At 36.9% G+C, this 16,672-nt stretch overlaps 1 protein-coding gene across 1 annotated transcript in view; it reads right to left on the reverse strand.

Moving 5' to 3' along the window:
- Positions 1–4,882: 4,882 nt before the first annotated feature.
- The window catches only part of MEOX2 (mesenchyme homeobox 2), an 89,322-nt gene continuing 77,532 nt past the window's right edge, over positions 4,883–16,672 (reverse strand). Inside the window, 1 exon segment of the mRNA XM_074195412.1 lies at positions 4,883–11,269. Coding sequence (XP_074051513.1) covers positions 11,045–11,269 — 225 coding nt within the window. The 3' untranslated portion in view covers positions 4,883–11,044.

The raw sequence follows: 16,672 nt of genomic DNA on the forward strand, positions 1-16,672 counted from the left end.
ACTCCAGAAGGCACAATGAATTTCACTTTCCAGTTACTGCTGGGGGCACCTTGGCTGTTGCTCCAGCACCAGAGGCTGTGAATTGTACACCAACTGTGTTTCCTGTGTTAAGAGTAAAAATGTCACATGCTATTGGACAGTTTGTAATGGTGTTGGCCACTGTTCAGAAAATGCAACAACTCCGAATTCTATCGTTGTTAACAACTCAAGTAATTTCAAATGCTCTCTCTCATTCTCTGCCACCCCCACCTTCTGCAGAGGGAGGTAGGAGGGAGAAGGGAAATCTTCCTTTTTGGAAATTCAAAACTCAATCTATGTCTCAAAAAGCTTATTTAAGAAATCAAGGGACCCCCATGCTTTCTTCCTGGTTTGGGGAGGAGGAGGGGGTTGGGTAATGACTATGTTTTTCAATAGATTATAGATTGGGAAGCTTTGTGGTCAATTAATTAAGGAAAAAGGGAAGAAGACTTTTTTCTGGGATTGGGGAATTTAGATTTTGTCTTTCCAATGAAGCCTGTGCCTATGGCTTATATTTCTGTTGACTGGTCTTCATTGGTATGTTATGTGTATATATGTGTATTTAAACATCTACAGGACATTTTACATCTCTCCACTGGCCTGGAGAGGTGGGAAAATGTTTCTGTATTCTGACATCTGGTACTGGCCAGGTATCAATCTCAGCTTGGTAAATATGTGTCAAGAGAGGTGTTTCTGTTCTTTGTGTCTAAATTCTTTTGTGTGTGTGTGTGTGTGTGTGTGTGTGTAATTCATAAGGAAATTGTTAGGATAAATTGTATTTCTAGGAATTTGGGAATATAGAATTACATATGATCTTACTGATTTCTTTTGGGAAAGAACTATTATTTTGTAAAATTTAATAACTCATGTTAATTGACTTGGATACTTAGTTGTTTTTACTATTGTTTAATTGACATTTGTTTATATTATTTTTGAACTTTTGTTTACAACTTTTGTGGTATCCAGTATGTAATTGAATTAAGGAATTTCACTTCAAAAAAGACAAAACGGGAGATTTGTTAGGGATTATTATGTGTGGGAATACTGTAAACTATCCTCATCTGGTGTCCTCGAGCACCAGAGTCTTGTTTTACTAAGTGCCACAGGAATGGGAGTGGATTAGGTACTGGGGAGAATATTTAAGCACTTGTATTTGGTTCAATAAATGAAGACCTAGGAGATCTTGGAGATCTTGGAGATCTTGGTGCACAGGAAGAACTTGCCTGTCTTGTCTCCTGCCCCTTTAATGCTCACCTGGGTAAAGGCTAAGTGAGTCCAGAAAGGGACTCAACAAATGAAAACCAAGGCTCTAACATAGACTAAGTTCAATGCCAAAATTCCCTCCACTACTGTTAAAAATTATGCTATAATGATATCAAATTGGCCCACAAATTCAATATTTTTGAAACTCCTAAATTCTATAACTGATCTTAAATAAGTCCTCTACTTACAGAAGCTTAAGTATTCTTAATCTTTAATGTTCATTTACTGAATTTTGTCAATTCAAAAAAGAAAGGAAAGCCATGAAGGAAGCTTAAGCAAATATTATTTTGAGTCATCATCAAACTTTTGCTCCCTGACAGTACTAACAAAAAATAAATTTGGAGATGTTTGTAGTTTCAAATTCTTCAGTATTTCTATATTTTTGTAATATAATATATTTTTTAAAAAACCTTCCCTTTATCATGATTTTGTGCTTTTAGTCTTAAATTTTCACTTGGCCAGAATAAATACAGAAGAAAATGTGAACCAAAGGACAAAATAGATAGAATGCATAATTAAAGGGATTTGTTTTTCCATATCTCATGTTCATTATGGGATCTATCTGTGCATTTCAATGGTATCAGTGCCATGATGCCTTGAAAAAAATGTAATAAAAATGTATAGGGGGAAACAACTTTGGATAGAATAAAAATAGAGCAAAAATTTTAAATCTCATGCTTAATGAGATCTAAGAAGTTGGATGAAGACCCCATTTTCCATGAACAATTTGTGTTGAGTTTTGTAATAGCATTAAATTTTTCCTCCAAGTCCATGGCAAGACAATTTTTAGGAATAATTTTTATAATATTTTGAGTTCCAAACTCTTCTCCCTTCACACTCCTATATTTTAAAGTTAGAGGCATTTTGATATCGGTTATACATGTGCCATCATGGAAAACTTATTTCCATATTAGTCATAGTTGTGAAAAAAAGAAACAGATCAAAAGGAGAAAAAAAAGATGAAAAAAAAGAATAAATTGATTGAAAGAAGTATGCTTCAATCTGTAGTCAGAGTCCATCAGTTCTTTATTTGGCTGAAGATAGCATTTTGCTTTATGAATCCTTTATACTTATTTTAAATCATTGTGTTGCTGAGAAGATTTGAGTCATTTCATAGCTGATCATCCTATACTATATGTTGCTACTTCTGTGTACACTCTTTTTCTGGTTCTGCTCATTTCCATTTTGCATCTGTTCATACAAATCTTTCCAAATGTTTCTGAAATCATCCTGTTCACCATTTCTACTGCACAATAGTATTCCATTACATTTATATATCACAGCTTTTTTCAACTAATTCTCAATTGATGGGCATCCTCTCAATTTCTAAAATTTGGACTGCTATTAATATTTTTGCACATGTAAATCCTTTTTCCTCTTTAAAGATCTTTTTCGGGAAAGACCTAGAAGTAGTGTTGCTGGATCAAAGTGAATGCACAATTTTAGAGTTCTTTGAGCACAGCTAATTGTTCTGAAGAATAATTGGATAAGTTCAAAACTCCACCAACAATGCATTAGTGTCCCAATTTTCCTTCATGCTCTCCAATGTTCATTATTTTCTTTTTTTGTCATAACAGCCAGATAGGTATGAGGTAGTATTTCAGATTTCTTTTAATTTGTATTTCTCTAATCAAATGTTATTTAGAAGTCTTATTTATATGTTTATAATTAACTTTGATTTCATCCTATAAAAACTGCCTATTTATATGATTCTCAGAACTAGAGTCTGCTGGTTCTTCTGACCATGCTAAGGCAAATGGGGATCCTGTCATATATTCCACCAAAATAAGGCTCAGGCTCTATTACTGGCTTGCTGACCTGGAATACTTTCCTCTTTTACTGGAGAGAGAGACAGTATTTTCTTGACAGTCTTCCAAGTTTCATGGGCTAAACCACTGTCCCCTCCTATTTTTTTTCTGGTTCCGCTCTTCCAAAATTTGTTTTCAGTCATGATTTTATGGTTGTATGGAGGTGAATATGGGAGAGTTATAGATTTAGTACTTGGCTTCTGTCCAGAATCTTTTTTTCTTTTAAATCCCCATTGCTATCTTGCCAGAATTAAAAGTAGAAATGGTGAAATACTGGAAGAGAGAGTGAGGAAAGGAGAGAGAGAGAGAGAGAGAGAGAGAGAGATCTTAGATATTTCTGGCAAGCTGAAAGCTGAAAATGTGAAAATCAGACAAGAGGATGTTTTCTTACATGTTTAGCAGACCAGTTCTGCAAATTCCAAATGTTGTAAAAACATGTATATACATACCAACTTTCAGGAAATCAAAGGAAATATGTACTATTTGAATCTCTTGTCCAGTATTTCATGTGAACAGACCAAACCTTTCATCAGAATCAAACAGAGGGAACTTCAGAAGCAACACAACCATGTGAAAGAAAACTTTAGAAACAACATAAACAAGATAATGTATATTTTCAAGATAATTCCTCTTCTTTATTTTCAATGAAAAACTTTTAGTGTGAACATGAAGCCCATATTCTAGAATGTTAGCTCTGCTGGAAAATCTCTAATACATTCTTTTAGTTTTGTGTATGAAGCATGGAGTGGATCTATATTTGGCAAACAGTTGAGTCTCAGGAAATATCATTTGGCTCAAATGACATATTTAGCTCAAATATCCCTATGGACCTGTTAGCTCATTAATGAGAATGTTCCTTGAAACAATGTCAGCCTCAGCCTATCCGTTCCTGTCTAGGATCAGCACAAAGGCCATCCAAGTATCACCTGTAAGATGATCCTCATTGCCAAGAAGTAAGAAAATCCAGCGACTAATTCTTGGTTGCAACCTTAAGGGATTTAGATATTACAGGTAGCTTCCAGTGAATTTTCCAGTAATAATACTAGTAGTAACTGACATTTCTAAAGTCACTATAGACATGTCCTTTGGTACTCACAAGTACACTGTAGTGGAGTTACTTTAATTGTGATAATATCTATTTTAAAGATGATGTCAGGAAGACATGAGTTCAAATCCAGCCTCAGACACTACTAATTCTGTGACCCAAGGTAAGCCATTGAATTTCAGTTTCTTCAACAGTAAAATGAGAATACAAACAATGCCTATTTATTAGGTTTTTATGATGATCAAATGAGATATTTGTAGAATGCTTTGCACAATGCCCAATATAGAATAGGCTCTATATAGATGAAAATGTCCTCCCCTACCTCTTTTCACCCTGCTAGAAGCTGGCACCAAACAACCTGAAGAAATGTTTATTGACAGCCTGGTTCAGTTACTAACCAAGAATACTGTACTAACAGTTTGTTATTTTTGATATTATGTGCCACAATTGGGAGCTGCATGAGAGGAGGGATTGTCTCACTTTTTCCATTTATATCCTGATCATTTAATACGATGATTTTTATATATTAATCACTTAATATATTTTTTCATTCATTCCTTTTATTTCCATGGTTCTCCCTATTAGTTAATCCATTTGAAGGAATATAATGACAGTATTGCTAAAATTGCATTTATATATGTATGGCAATAATGTTTACAAAATCATATTACTCTACATGTGTGTTTACATACATAAACATTGGTATGTATGTGTATATATGTGATTTGGTGATCTCATTTGAGCCTGACAGTATCCTTTTGAGTTGTTTCCTTCAAAGTGATGTTGAGTGAGCTGAGTCTCAGTGGGATTGAATTTTTGATGGTCTCAAGGCTAATGTTACAGGGGTAAGAGATTCAGTCCTGGGTACTTCTCACTCTAAAGTCAACACTTCTCTAAATCATTGTTGTATAGAAAAATGGCAAAGTGATTTTCTGTGTTGTTTTTCCTTCCTTTCTCTACCTGTCTTAAATGAAATCCTTATAGAGCTTTGAAAAAAAAATCATCCACTAATTTATCTTTTCAAATTTTTGCCTTTGGAAAGTTTGGTTCCATGGAGAAAATTGAATCCCAGTCTCAGGCCCCACTATATGATCCCCAGAGAAGAAACTTAATCAATGCAGAGTAGTTCAGGCCAAAGGAAGGTCAGAGTTCTCTGGGGCCATGTTGGAAAAGAGCTGAAAATGAGTGGGATCATTGTAACAGCCATGCAGTAAGGTTCCTGTTTCCAAACCCAGCTGGGAAAATCTTCCTAATCAAATACCCAGACCACTTACTGAGCAAGAGGCATCCATGCTCAGTCAGGAGTCAGGACCAGAGCCAATTTCTTATCCTGCAAATTTCCATAGAATGACAGGACATGAGTCAGAATTACATAAATTACATAATAAGAACCCAGGTTCATCAGAACCCCAGTTCAGAGGAAAGGGTTCTAGCTTTTTATTAAGAATTGAGCCCACTTGTGAAGTCCATTAAACACAAGGAATCACACTAGCATCTCGGCTGCCAACAAGACAATCTCTCTTCTGGCAAGGACCTGAATATGCTATCAGACTGACTACAGATTCTGGGCAATTTGGGCCTTAAACCCTTCAGAAAAGGAAGAAAATATTTTTATACAATTTCTGAAGAAGTGTGATTCATTCTCATTCTTTTTAGGTGTCCTAGCAGCTCACAATTCTTGTTTTTAAGAAATTCTTTTAAAACCCTTTTGTAGTAGAAGGGAGGCAGTGTGGTGCAGTGGATAGAGAAATGCTAAGAGTCAAGAAGAGCTGAGTTTACATTTGGTTTTAAATATTTACTTGCCATTTTGCCCAGGATGCTTTAAATAAACTCTCTGGGTATTGTTTCTGGTTTCCGCATCAGAAAAATAAGGATAGTCAGAGCACCTATTCAACAGAATTGTTGTGAGGATTAAATGATAAAATATTGGTGAAGGGCTTGGCAAATTACCTAAAGTATTGAAGAATGAAAGGCAGCTCATTTTAGTAATTTAGGACTGTGGCCTCCCCTTCTCTTTTATCATGTATACAAATGTTTCTGCCAACTTTTAAAATGGGTACAACTATGAATCTTTCTTCTGAATCCACATTTCCAGGCCAAATCAGCCTTGTGACTCTCACTTTGCATCCGGAGAGTCATTTTTTAGCTCTACTCTGTATCCTTCCAATTTCACTCCGCCCCCCCTCCATGTGTAGCCCCAAAGAGGGCACAAGTCTTGGACGATAGGCTAACCCTAACCCTATACATAACATCTGGGTCCATACTATGCTTAGTTGCCAGTATTCTGAATCACTCAGGCTAATTGAATGGCTAGACTATATTTCTGATTTCTATTTAAACTATGGTAGACTACAACACTTGGAATACTTCTTCCACATTCACTCAACATTCCTTTCTTGCCTTGGATTTCTGGAAATTATTTTCCTGCCCAATTGAATTACTTTTCACTTATCCTTATTATACTTAAATCTATTTACATCCTACCACTTTCCTGACTTGTCAAAACTACTTTGGATCTCTGTCCTTCTCCACCCACCCATGACGGTGTCATCAATACTGATGGATGCTTGAGTCCATCATCTCCGTCATGAATGATAACATTCTAATATGAGTTGGGCTTCTAAAGAATTTGACTAGCTAGGAATCCCAATGTTGACACAGAAACTAGATGAAAGGCAAATACAGACAATGGCTGACCTGGACCTAGAATTTGGGAGAGTATAATCCAAAGAATTTAGAGTAGAAATAGGACAGAGCTCATGGCCAAAATTACTGCCAGGGAATTTAGCTCATGAGAAAATGTGTGCTTTTAAGAATGAAATATTGATGACAAGTAAAGCAGATTCCAACAAAGAACAAAATCTAAAGTTGTCTAAATCATCTTAGATTAAATACACTATTTTTAAAAAGGAGTAAGCAAAAAATGAAGGTGGGAGCTAAATCAGGTAACTGAGAATGAAAAGCAAAAGGGGGGGTAGGAAAATAAAAATTGAGGGACAGAATTACTCATATTTTATGTTGATTTTGCTTTAGCTCCCTAAGGGAATTCTTGGATTTACTAGGATAAAAGAAATTGGATTAGTAAGTAAGGAGCCGAAAGCCAAGGTGAACAATAGTAAGATTGTGTTTTTATAAGCTAAACAATTCAAGTCACCAGGTTTGAAGGAATTACAATTGCAAGATGATGTGGTATTGAGGTTTTGCCATCATTCTTGAAGACCATGATATCAGGGAGCTGAGGCCATGACAAGCACGTGAACTAGATTTGAATGAGGGGGACTGTGCCAAGTCACCAGTCTCATTTTCTCTTCTGCAGCCATCTAGGTGCGGTGGTCAGATATAGATAAAGCTGACTGGAGTTGGTCCTGGATAGGAAACAATCAGGGTTAAGTGACTTGCCCTAGGTCAAATGTCTGAAGTCAGATTTGAATTCAGATTCTGAGGATTGCAGGACTGGTCCTCTATCCACTGTACCACCTAGCCAAAGAGCTTATAATGAGGTAATGGCACTGCAATCAACCATCTTAAAAATCTGGTGGAGAGCAGAAGAGAACTAAAGACAAATGATCATCCTGAATGACTGCAGAAAAGTGAAAAGAGTGGATACTTCAAGGTCTACATTACTTAGCTTTATTTTAATTGCTGGTAGTATTGAAGATCTTGTTAAAGGGTTGCCATAGCAACATTTAGCAAAGGAAGTTGGGATCAATAATATTTATCAAGGTTCAGTGAGAATAAGTCATTTCAGGTTCCCTTCATCCACTTTATAAATAGGGTAACTAGATAAGAAAAAATGTAACCCTGGAATTTGGCGAGTCATGTGACAATATTTCTTGTGACATTTTCATTCACTTGCCAAGGAGACTTAGGCATGATGTCAATAGAAATTGAATGACTGGACATATAGAATGCCAATGGTTTGGTGTCAACCTGGAATCAGATTCTTAGTGGCAACTACCACACCTCTGCTTTTTCCTTTTGCTATTGGACATCGTTCTCTCTGATCAGATGAAAGTATCTATAACATTCTCTTAAAATTTTCAGTTAACTTTGAAATTGGAAGGGAAAGTCAGACTTGAAAATGCTCAGCATGAGCCATGTGGAAAGAAAGGGAAATTAACAAAATAAATATAAAATGTTATATGTGGCTTCAAAACATCAATTGCTCAAAATATATGGGAGCTGTCTAGAAGGCAATCTTGATAAAAAAAAATCAACAACTGCAAGCCCAAAATAATACAGAAATAATTCACAGTAGACAAAATACTATAATCTTGGATTTTATTAACAATGTTATAGTATTTGGTTGAAAGGAAATAATATTCCTATTGTACCTCAGTCAGAAGAAATCTAAAGCTTTGCATTAAGAGCTGGGTGATGCCACATATAAAGAAACTAAACACTGGAAATGGGCATAGGTCCAGATAAAGACAAAGATGATAAGAGAACAGACAACCATGCCACCAAGTAACTATTAGAACAACTGAAAATAGTTGATCTGGAAGATAGATAACTTAGAGGAGACATAGTGATTTCTTTGTAGTATCATAAGGGTGGGCAAATGCAAGAGAAACTAGATGTATCCCTCTTGGCCATGGTCTTGTGGTTGAATGAGTGAGAGACGCCAACAACATAGATTTCTTCTCAGCAGAAGAGAAAAAGAATTCTTGGTTGTTAGAACTTCCTTATGTCAAAAGGACTATATGAGGAGTTAGAGGGAGCCACTTCTTTTGTGGCCCTCAAATGAGAGTTTTGTGGATTCTTGAATAGAAATTCCCACCCAGGTCATTGTTAGACTGAATGGACTTTGAGGGTTCCCTCCCAACTTTGAAGTTCTATGGTTCTGCTAATACACATATTTATCTCTACTGATAAATAGGATGAGAGGATTGGGGATGGAACCCTATTTCCTCAGCTTCCTAATGAATATCTAAGTGGAACAAAGAAAAATCTGAAGATCTTCAGCATATATTGATAATTTTTTTCCTTCCTGTTTCATTGTATTGTCATGTTCTATATTGTTCCATTATATGGTATTTTTCCTGGATCGATGATTTTATCGGCAGAGAGAACTCTGGTAAGGAACTACCTCCATCAATATAGATAGACACCTGTTACATATCACATACCATTAGGAAGCTGGATGTTTCATTGCTTTTCTAGGATTCCCCATTCTTTTTTTTCCACTTAAAGTTTTACACAAGGAAAATCAAATTGATTTTAAAATCTTGTAAAACACTCAATAAACAGTATAAGCAAATAGATGGGCATGACACGGAATCAAATTAACCCACTGCTTCCTTTGTCATCTATGTTCCAATTCCCTAACTGGAAGTCCAACAGTCTTGATGATGCCTATGAGAAGACAGTTTATTTATTTCTTTCTTGTTTGTTCATTTTTCACACAATTTTCTTCTGACATCTACTTCATTGAAGACTGGCAGGTAATTTTAACTTGCCTTAATTTTTTTTAAAATAAAATGAAATCATATTTTTATCACTCTGTGACAGAAAATCCAATTATTTATTTATCCGTGCACTTTTTAAAACTTCAATGAAGTAAAACCAGCCTACATGTATAGAATCCATAGGATCATAGAAAATATTGAAATGTGCTTTCATTCCTTTTGGTTGCCTTCATTTCCTTAATGAACATTATTTTTCTCCTAAGACTTATGAGTTTCCCTAATGAATCAAGGCAAAATGAAACAGATTCAGCCTAGAAGAAAAGCTCAGTTTGACAGGCACTGGTTTAGTTCATTTCAAACTAAAAGAGAAGGATTTTTCTAACTGCTCAGCAATTGACATTAGTTTTTCCTATATTCTTAGAAAATCACAGAAATAGCATTATTTTAAAAGGATCATTTATTAAACTTTTTTTATTTTACAAATTACAATCATGTTTTCTGTTAAGGCTTTGGTGTTCTATATGGACACACATATGAAACAACATTGTGTTGCTTTATGAAGATGAGCTTAAGCTGGAGACAGTTTCTTAACTACCAACTACGCCTTAGAATTTATCCCTTGTCATTCAATGTCATATTGAAAAATAGCTACAAAAACCAAAACCTTCCCTCTGGTGAATTGATTTATTCCCATTGTAGAAGTCATACATAATATTTTACTGAGATGACTTTGGGCAATAGTTGGCAAACAGCTCTTCTGAAAGATGACTACCTTTTATGATCCTTAAAAAAAAAAAAAAACAATTTTTCGAGCTATAAGATAGGAAGAATCGAAGAGCTAGGTAAGGTCTATAATAGCCTATTAGCAGCAGTTGATAGAAAATGCAACAGAAGATTTGTTTTGTCTGTGGTACAAGGAAGGTGTGTTCCCTTTGTCTTCATCCTCCTCTACTGGAAGAAACCCAAGTTAGCATGTATGTTCTGTCTTTGGAACAAGAAAACAGAAGGGAGACAAGATGAAGATTGTCATTAGGAGTGTCTATTGCCATCAGCTAATATGAATGCTTTGCAAAAGTTAGTGAAAACAGGAAAATGCCATAAGGTAAATATATACAGAGTTAAAATACATTTCTTATCCAATAAACAGTGATTCGGGGCCCTGGGACTGTTCAGGATAAAATGTCTCCTATGTTGCTCTCCATAGCAATTTATTTTTCAGTGCAAGCGAAGCAAACAAAGACCTGCCCATCGTCCAAGGCATGGCCAACGGTGCGGAATGTTCCAAGCAAGTCCATCTTCAGCATCATCACCATGGAGGCCCCTCGGAGAGAAGTGGCGATGGTTGTCAGCCCTCTACGGCTCAAGAGGCGCCCCCAGGAGAAGCCTGGCAGGCTCCTTGCCATCGTCTCCTCCCCCTGTAAACCGTGTCTGGGTAGGGAAGGCTGGCCAGGCTGGCCTCTCTGTCCTGAGATCGGGGCTCGCTGGGCATCCCGCGCTCGCTATCATAAGTGAGCGTGCTCGGAGCTGTGGTCGCTGTCGTGGCTGTCATCGTTGGCTAACGAGTCCCCCGTGTGTGGGAGGCCAGTGGCCCCGATGCCAGAGAGCTCCGAGGGCAGCAGGGTCCCCTTTTTCACATTCACCAGTTCCTTTTCCCGGGCAGCTGCCCCTTGCTGGCCTCCCTTCACTCGCTTCCATTTCATCCTCCTGTTTTGGAACCAGACTTTCACCTTGAAAAGGACATAGAAGAAAAAAGAGGGTGGAGGGGGAAAAGGGGGACAGAGTTAAGTCTCAAATAGACATTCTTATGTCAAAAAGGGGGGGAAATATATGTTGCATCTGCTACTATAAATTTAAAATGGATACAATGCACTAAACTTAAGAAATTTCCATTACATACACACACAGCAGACAGAAAATTCTGGTAATTTTTATTAGCCATGGCTGTAGGAGAAGAAGGGATGAATTCATACCCAAACAAGAAGCATTGAATATGAATTCATTCGTGGAATAAGTAAACAAAAGATAAAAATAAAATTTCAATTAGATCAAACCAAAACGTTTTTGCATGAACAAAAGTAATTAAACTAGAATAAGAAAAGAATTGATTAGGAAAAAAATTTACAACAAATATCTCTGGAAATATTTCTGATATTTAAAATATAGAGACAACTAAGCAGATTATTCTAGGTCAAAAATTATTTTCTAATAGATAAGTGATCAAAGGATATGAGCGGTTCACAAGAAAAGAAGTCTAAACTATTATCAGCCAAATGAAAGTATGTTCTATATCATTAATAATAAAAGAAATGCAAATAGAAACAGTCATAAATTTTTACCTTATATTCTACAAATTGGGAAATATGTGAAAAGTTGGGAATGGTCAATGCTGGGATCATGCTAAGGAGAAATGGGCCATTAGAGAACTGATGTTGAAGCAGTGAAATCATCTACCCCTTCTGGAAATCAGTTTGGAATTATGTAAAGAAAATGACTAAAACTGTTCATCACCTTTGACACAGAAATTCCACTGCTAGGCATATATCCCTGGAGGTCAAAGACAAAAAGAAAGCCCCACCCTGCCCCAAAAAAATATTTATAGTAGCATATTTTATATTATCCAAGAACTGGAAGCAAAGTCAACATCCATTTTTTGGGAAATGGCTAAACAAGTTGTGGTCCATGAACTCATTGGAATGTGACCTTAATGCCAAAGGATGAATATGAGCAACACAGAGATGAATGAGGAGATGTCTATAAAATATTGAAAGGTGAAATAAGCAGAATCAGAAAAATAATAGGGGAATAGGAAAATGAAAAAATGAATAATAAAAAACTATAATGATCTAGCCTAGTCCCAAACAAGAAAAAATGCTTCCTCCTATTTCTTTAGGGGAGGAGCATATGCATCTACAACAGCATAAAATGGGAGATGCTTTTTCTAATTGTTCACAACTGCAGGAATCCCCCCCCTTCTTTTTTTATTCTTTAAGGGTGGCTATCTGGGAGAGAGAGAAAGGGAGAAGCGATACCATGGAAATGAAAGTGATATAATCATATCAATAATTATTTATGTAAAAAGAATAAATAAACATTACATCTTGCTACAATTCTTTAGACCTACTGAAATGCTTTGGAATTCATTGGAGGATGCTCAGAAAGGCAAGATTTCAGCAAAAAGCGAAAGTGCCGTGTTATGTTAGATCTGGTCCGGGTTCGGACGGCCCATTTAGGCCACTTCTCACTGGTTGCAGCCTTGTTGATCAATGAATTCTCCAAACAGTCATTTATCAACTGGAGACCAATGATTCTATCAGTGTGTGGTCCCCAGATCCACACGGCTGCCATGGAAACTACTTTTGGAGCAGCTAGTATATGTCAGGCACTGGGTCAAGTACTGGAAACCCAAATACTTCTTTAAACCACAAGGAAAAGGAAAAGGAGAGCCCAGGAGACCCCATATAGCTGCCTATGCAAATCTTATGATATCTTCCCAAACCAGCTCATGTCCCACGCGCTTCACAGCAGGAGTATGCACAGTGATGTTGGGGCCCAGGGAAATCAAGCCCTGGGATCAACTTTATAATCTAATGATGTGAAAATAATTAACAATGATTAAATTATAATTAAATCTCATTATTATTGAATCAAAATCATTATCAACAATAATTTAGCTTACTATTAAGAATTGTTATTACTAATAATACGAGAAATCATTAAGACTAATTCTACTACATTGGAAGGAGATAATATAAAGTCTAGCATTTACTCAGTTATTTATGGTTTGTGAGTTAATATATTAACTCTATTTTCAAAATAATTTTCAATTCATGCAATTATTATCATCATTTTGTGCGTAAAGCAGACAAAGGTTAAACAGAGAATCAGCATCTCAGGCAGGTTTTGAACTTGGGTTTCTTCTAATCCAGGTCAACAATCTATCCATTGAACCCCAACTTCTTGGTTTATCTCGTTATTCCTACTAATTAAGCTCCTAATTAATAACTAGCTGTTTCTAAGCCACTAACAGACTTTGCTTCTCAAATTTGAACAATGTCTAATCTCTGCAGTCTGGGGCTACAACTTTTTCTATCACCTTCCACTCCCCCAGAGCTCACTCATTGGCTGCATCACACATGTGGATCAGATCTGGCATATTTTGTGGGATTAGTTAACTTTCCCTGTGTCTGGTCTCCACAGCCAGACCACAGACTTCTAGAGGGGAGGAATCTCTAATGCTTTATATTCTCTATAGGGTGTGTAACCATGCTATGATTAACACTGTAAAAGAAAAAGCCAGTTCCTGCCTTCAGAGAGCTTACAATCTAATTGGGGAGACAAAGACAAGATCCAAATTCAACTCATCAGGGAATTGGCAGAGAGAAACCACCATGATGAAAGGGGTCCAGGAAAGGATTCTTGGAAAAGGGGAGATGAGTTGAGACTGAAAGAAAGCCAAGAGGAGTCAAGAAGTTAGAAAATGCCAGACTTGGGGGACAGCCAATAAAAGCACCTGGTATCTGGAGAGTCAGAATATTTTGTATGAGGAACAGGGAGGAGACTGAAGCATGAGTACAGTCAAGGTGAAGTTAATAATACTTTACAGAAAACATGAGGAGAGGCAGAATCCTGTATCGGGTCTGGGTCCTCTGTCACCCTACTGCTGCCTCCTGCTAGGCCTGCGCAGGTCTCTAAGGGAAACAATGTTTTGATAAGAGGATGGTTCACATTTTGTACCTCATGATCCAGTAGAATTTCCTGGGCCCCTGGGATGCTCAGATCATATATTTAGATCTGGAAGGGACTTTAGGGGTCATCTAATCCAACCTCCTTATTTTACAGATGCAGAAATTAGGACTGAGACATGAAATATCTTACCCACAGTCAGAAAGTAGGAAGGGGGAGAACAAAAATTCAAATTCAGATCCTTTGACATCAAATTTTTCTCTTTGTGGCAATGTTGCCTAAGGTCTATAGATTGAAAGAAGGGGTAGTTCTTGAATCCAATTCTTCCTAATTCCAAACTAGTCCTCTAATCACCATGCTAAGAGAAGGGAATTTTCATACCAGGACTTCCCCACATCAATTACAGTTACAGCCCCCAAACAAAATAAAATCAGATGAAAGTGCATTTTATATTCAAATTTGTACAATCACTCCCTGGGCTGTGGATATGAAAGTTTCTCTACTAACATATCATAAGCTTCTCTATTAATATTTCAAACTTGTGCAAGTGCACTTGGTCATGCCATTTGGGAATTCCATAATTAAGACGAGGTAAAAAAGTATTTTAAGCCCGCCCATCCAAAACCACTAAGCAGGCCCAAAGATAAATAGACTCAATTGTCATAGTGTAGTTTCGAACCAGCAAAGTCCACTCAACCCTGTCCAGCCTCATGTACCAAAGCCCCTTCCTCAGGGTTCCCTTCTGTTGCCCTGATTCATCAGGTCAAGTACCAAACAACTACCAGGCCAAGTCCAGATACGAACCACTCCTAATAATGCCAACACAACAGAACAATGCTTTTAACTTCACTCAAAAATGTACAGCAAAAACCTTCAGAAGGAAGCATTTAAACTGGGCTTGTATCACGCACTGAAGATAAAAAGAAAAATAGAATTTATATAAAAAAACAGAGAAAGAGTAAGATCTGAATTCTTGCTTTTTGAATATATCACTCAGATAATGGGAACGCTAGATCCAATTTAATTATGTTCTTCAAATGGCATTTAACGTTGTCTTGGATTTTTTTTTGCTGGAAAAGGGTTTCACTCTTGGCTCTACTTCAGTCTTTCCATGGAAACTTAAGCAAATGTTCCTATTTCTCAGTGTCCAGTTCCACATTTGTAAGAGGGAGACATCTGGGTTTCCCAGAATCCTCGAGGGGACATTTTCTACAGAGAAAACCCAGAGGGGATGAACACACAAAACACCATCCTCACCAACACTTAAGTCTAAAAGAAAGTCCTTTAAATTAAGTCAGTGGGATTTTGGCAGGAATTTGTGAACAACTGACTAGCCAAGCCACAATTTATATTTTTCATTTTCAAAATCTACACTCATTTCCTTTCTCCCCCCTATGTGGATTATATCCGTCTGTGAAATGCCCTGTCCCATGTTAAAGAAGGAGCTGAATACAGGGGTGACTTCACAAAAACTCTCCCTGCCTATTGCATTGTACTTCCTGTCGAGTGGTTTGTCCATTTTTATTAACGGCTCAACAAATTCAAGAAGAAAAGACTGTCCCTGCCCACAGCTAGTATCCAAAAACTATGGGGCTGAAACCCACTGCATGTTTAGCTAGTGATTCTAACATGAGAAAGGCCTTTTGAGCAGGATTTCCACAAGGGATAGATATGCATATCTGAAAAAAATGAACTTATTTTGGAAGTTGTAAAAAGTGAATAATAGGGAAAGAAAAAAGAGGTGTGGAAACTTGAGCCTGGTCTGATGAGAAACAGGAAAACTTGTGAAATCCAGCTTCTTCTCAATTAATGGCTTGTACTGTCCTTTCTGAGTTGGATCACAAATGTATGGAATTGAGAACCTTTGCTAAAACATAGTAAATGGGGGGATGGATGGGAGAAACAGGAGAGAACCGAGTCACAGGAGCCCCGGGAATTTTCTTGAGCCACCCCATAAATCTGAACAAAGAGCTATCCACAACAAATGATGATGATGTCATTTGTTGTGTTAGTATCAAATAACACCACAAGAGTTTTTAGAAAAGAAGACCTGCTGTGTTTATCCAGGATCCTCGCAGAATGGAAAGCTTTGAAGAAAACAGATTTTAACCTTTTAAATGATGGCAACATTATTGTTTGAATTACTATGGTAAAGATAGCTCCATGCCTTAGCCAGCAAGCTTATATAATGAAAGTGTGATTTGTGAAATTTGAAATAAATCAGATGTGGGTTCCCTTTCTTAATACTCTGCACTTTGGGTAAGTCATTTTCTTTTTCCCTGTTCAGGGCCTCAGTTTTCCTCCCCGGTCAATTGGTACTGTTCTATTTAGCCATCCAGCAAGATTTGAGATTCTCAGGGATTAATAGCACCTTTTTGGAATTACTTTATTTCCATACTAGTCTGTTATTTCTCAGCTCTATTTCCTAGTGTAGCCCCAATAAAAGG

This window comes from Macrotis lagotis, chromosome 7 (assembly GCF_037893015.1).
Source record: "Macrotis lagotis isolate mMagLag1 chromosome 7, bilby.v1.9.chrom.fasta, whole genome shotgun sequence".
NCBI classification, from domain to species: Eukaryota; Metazoa; Chordata; class Mammalia; order Peramelemorphia; family Peramelidae; genus Macrotis; species Macrotis lagotis.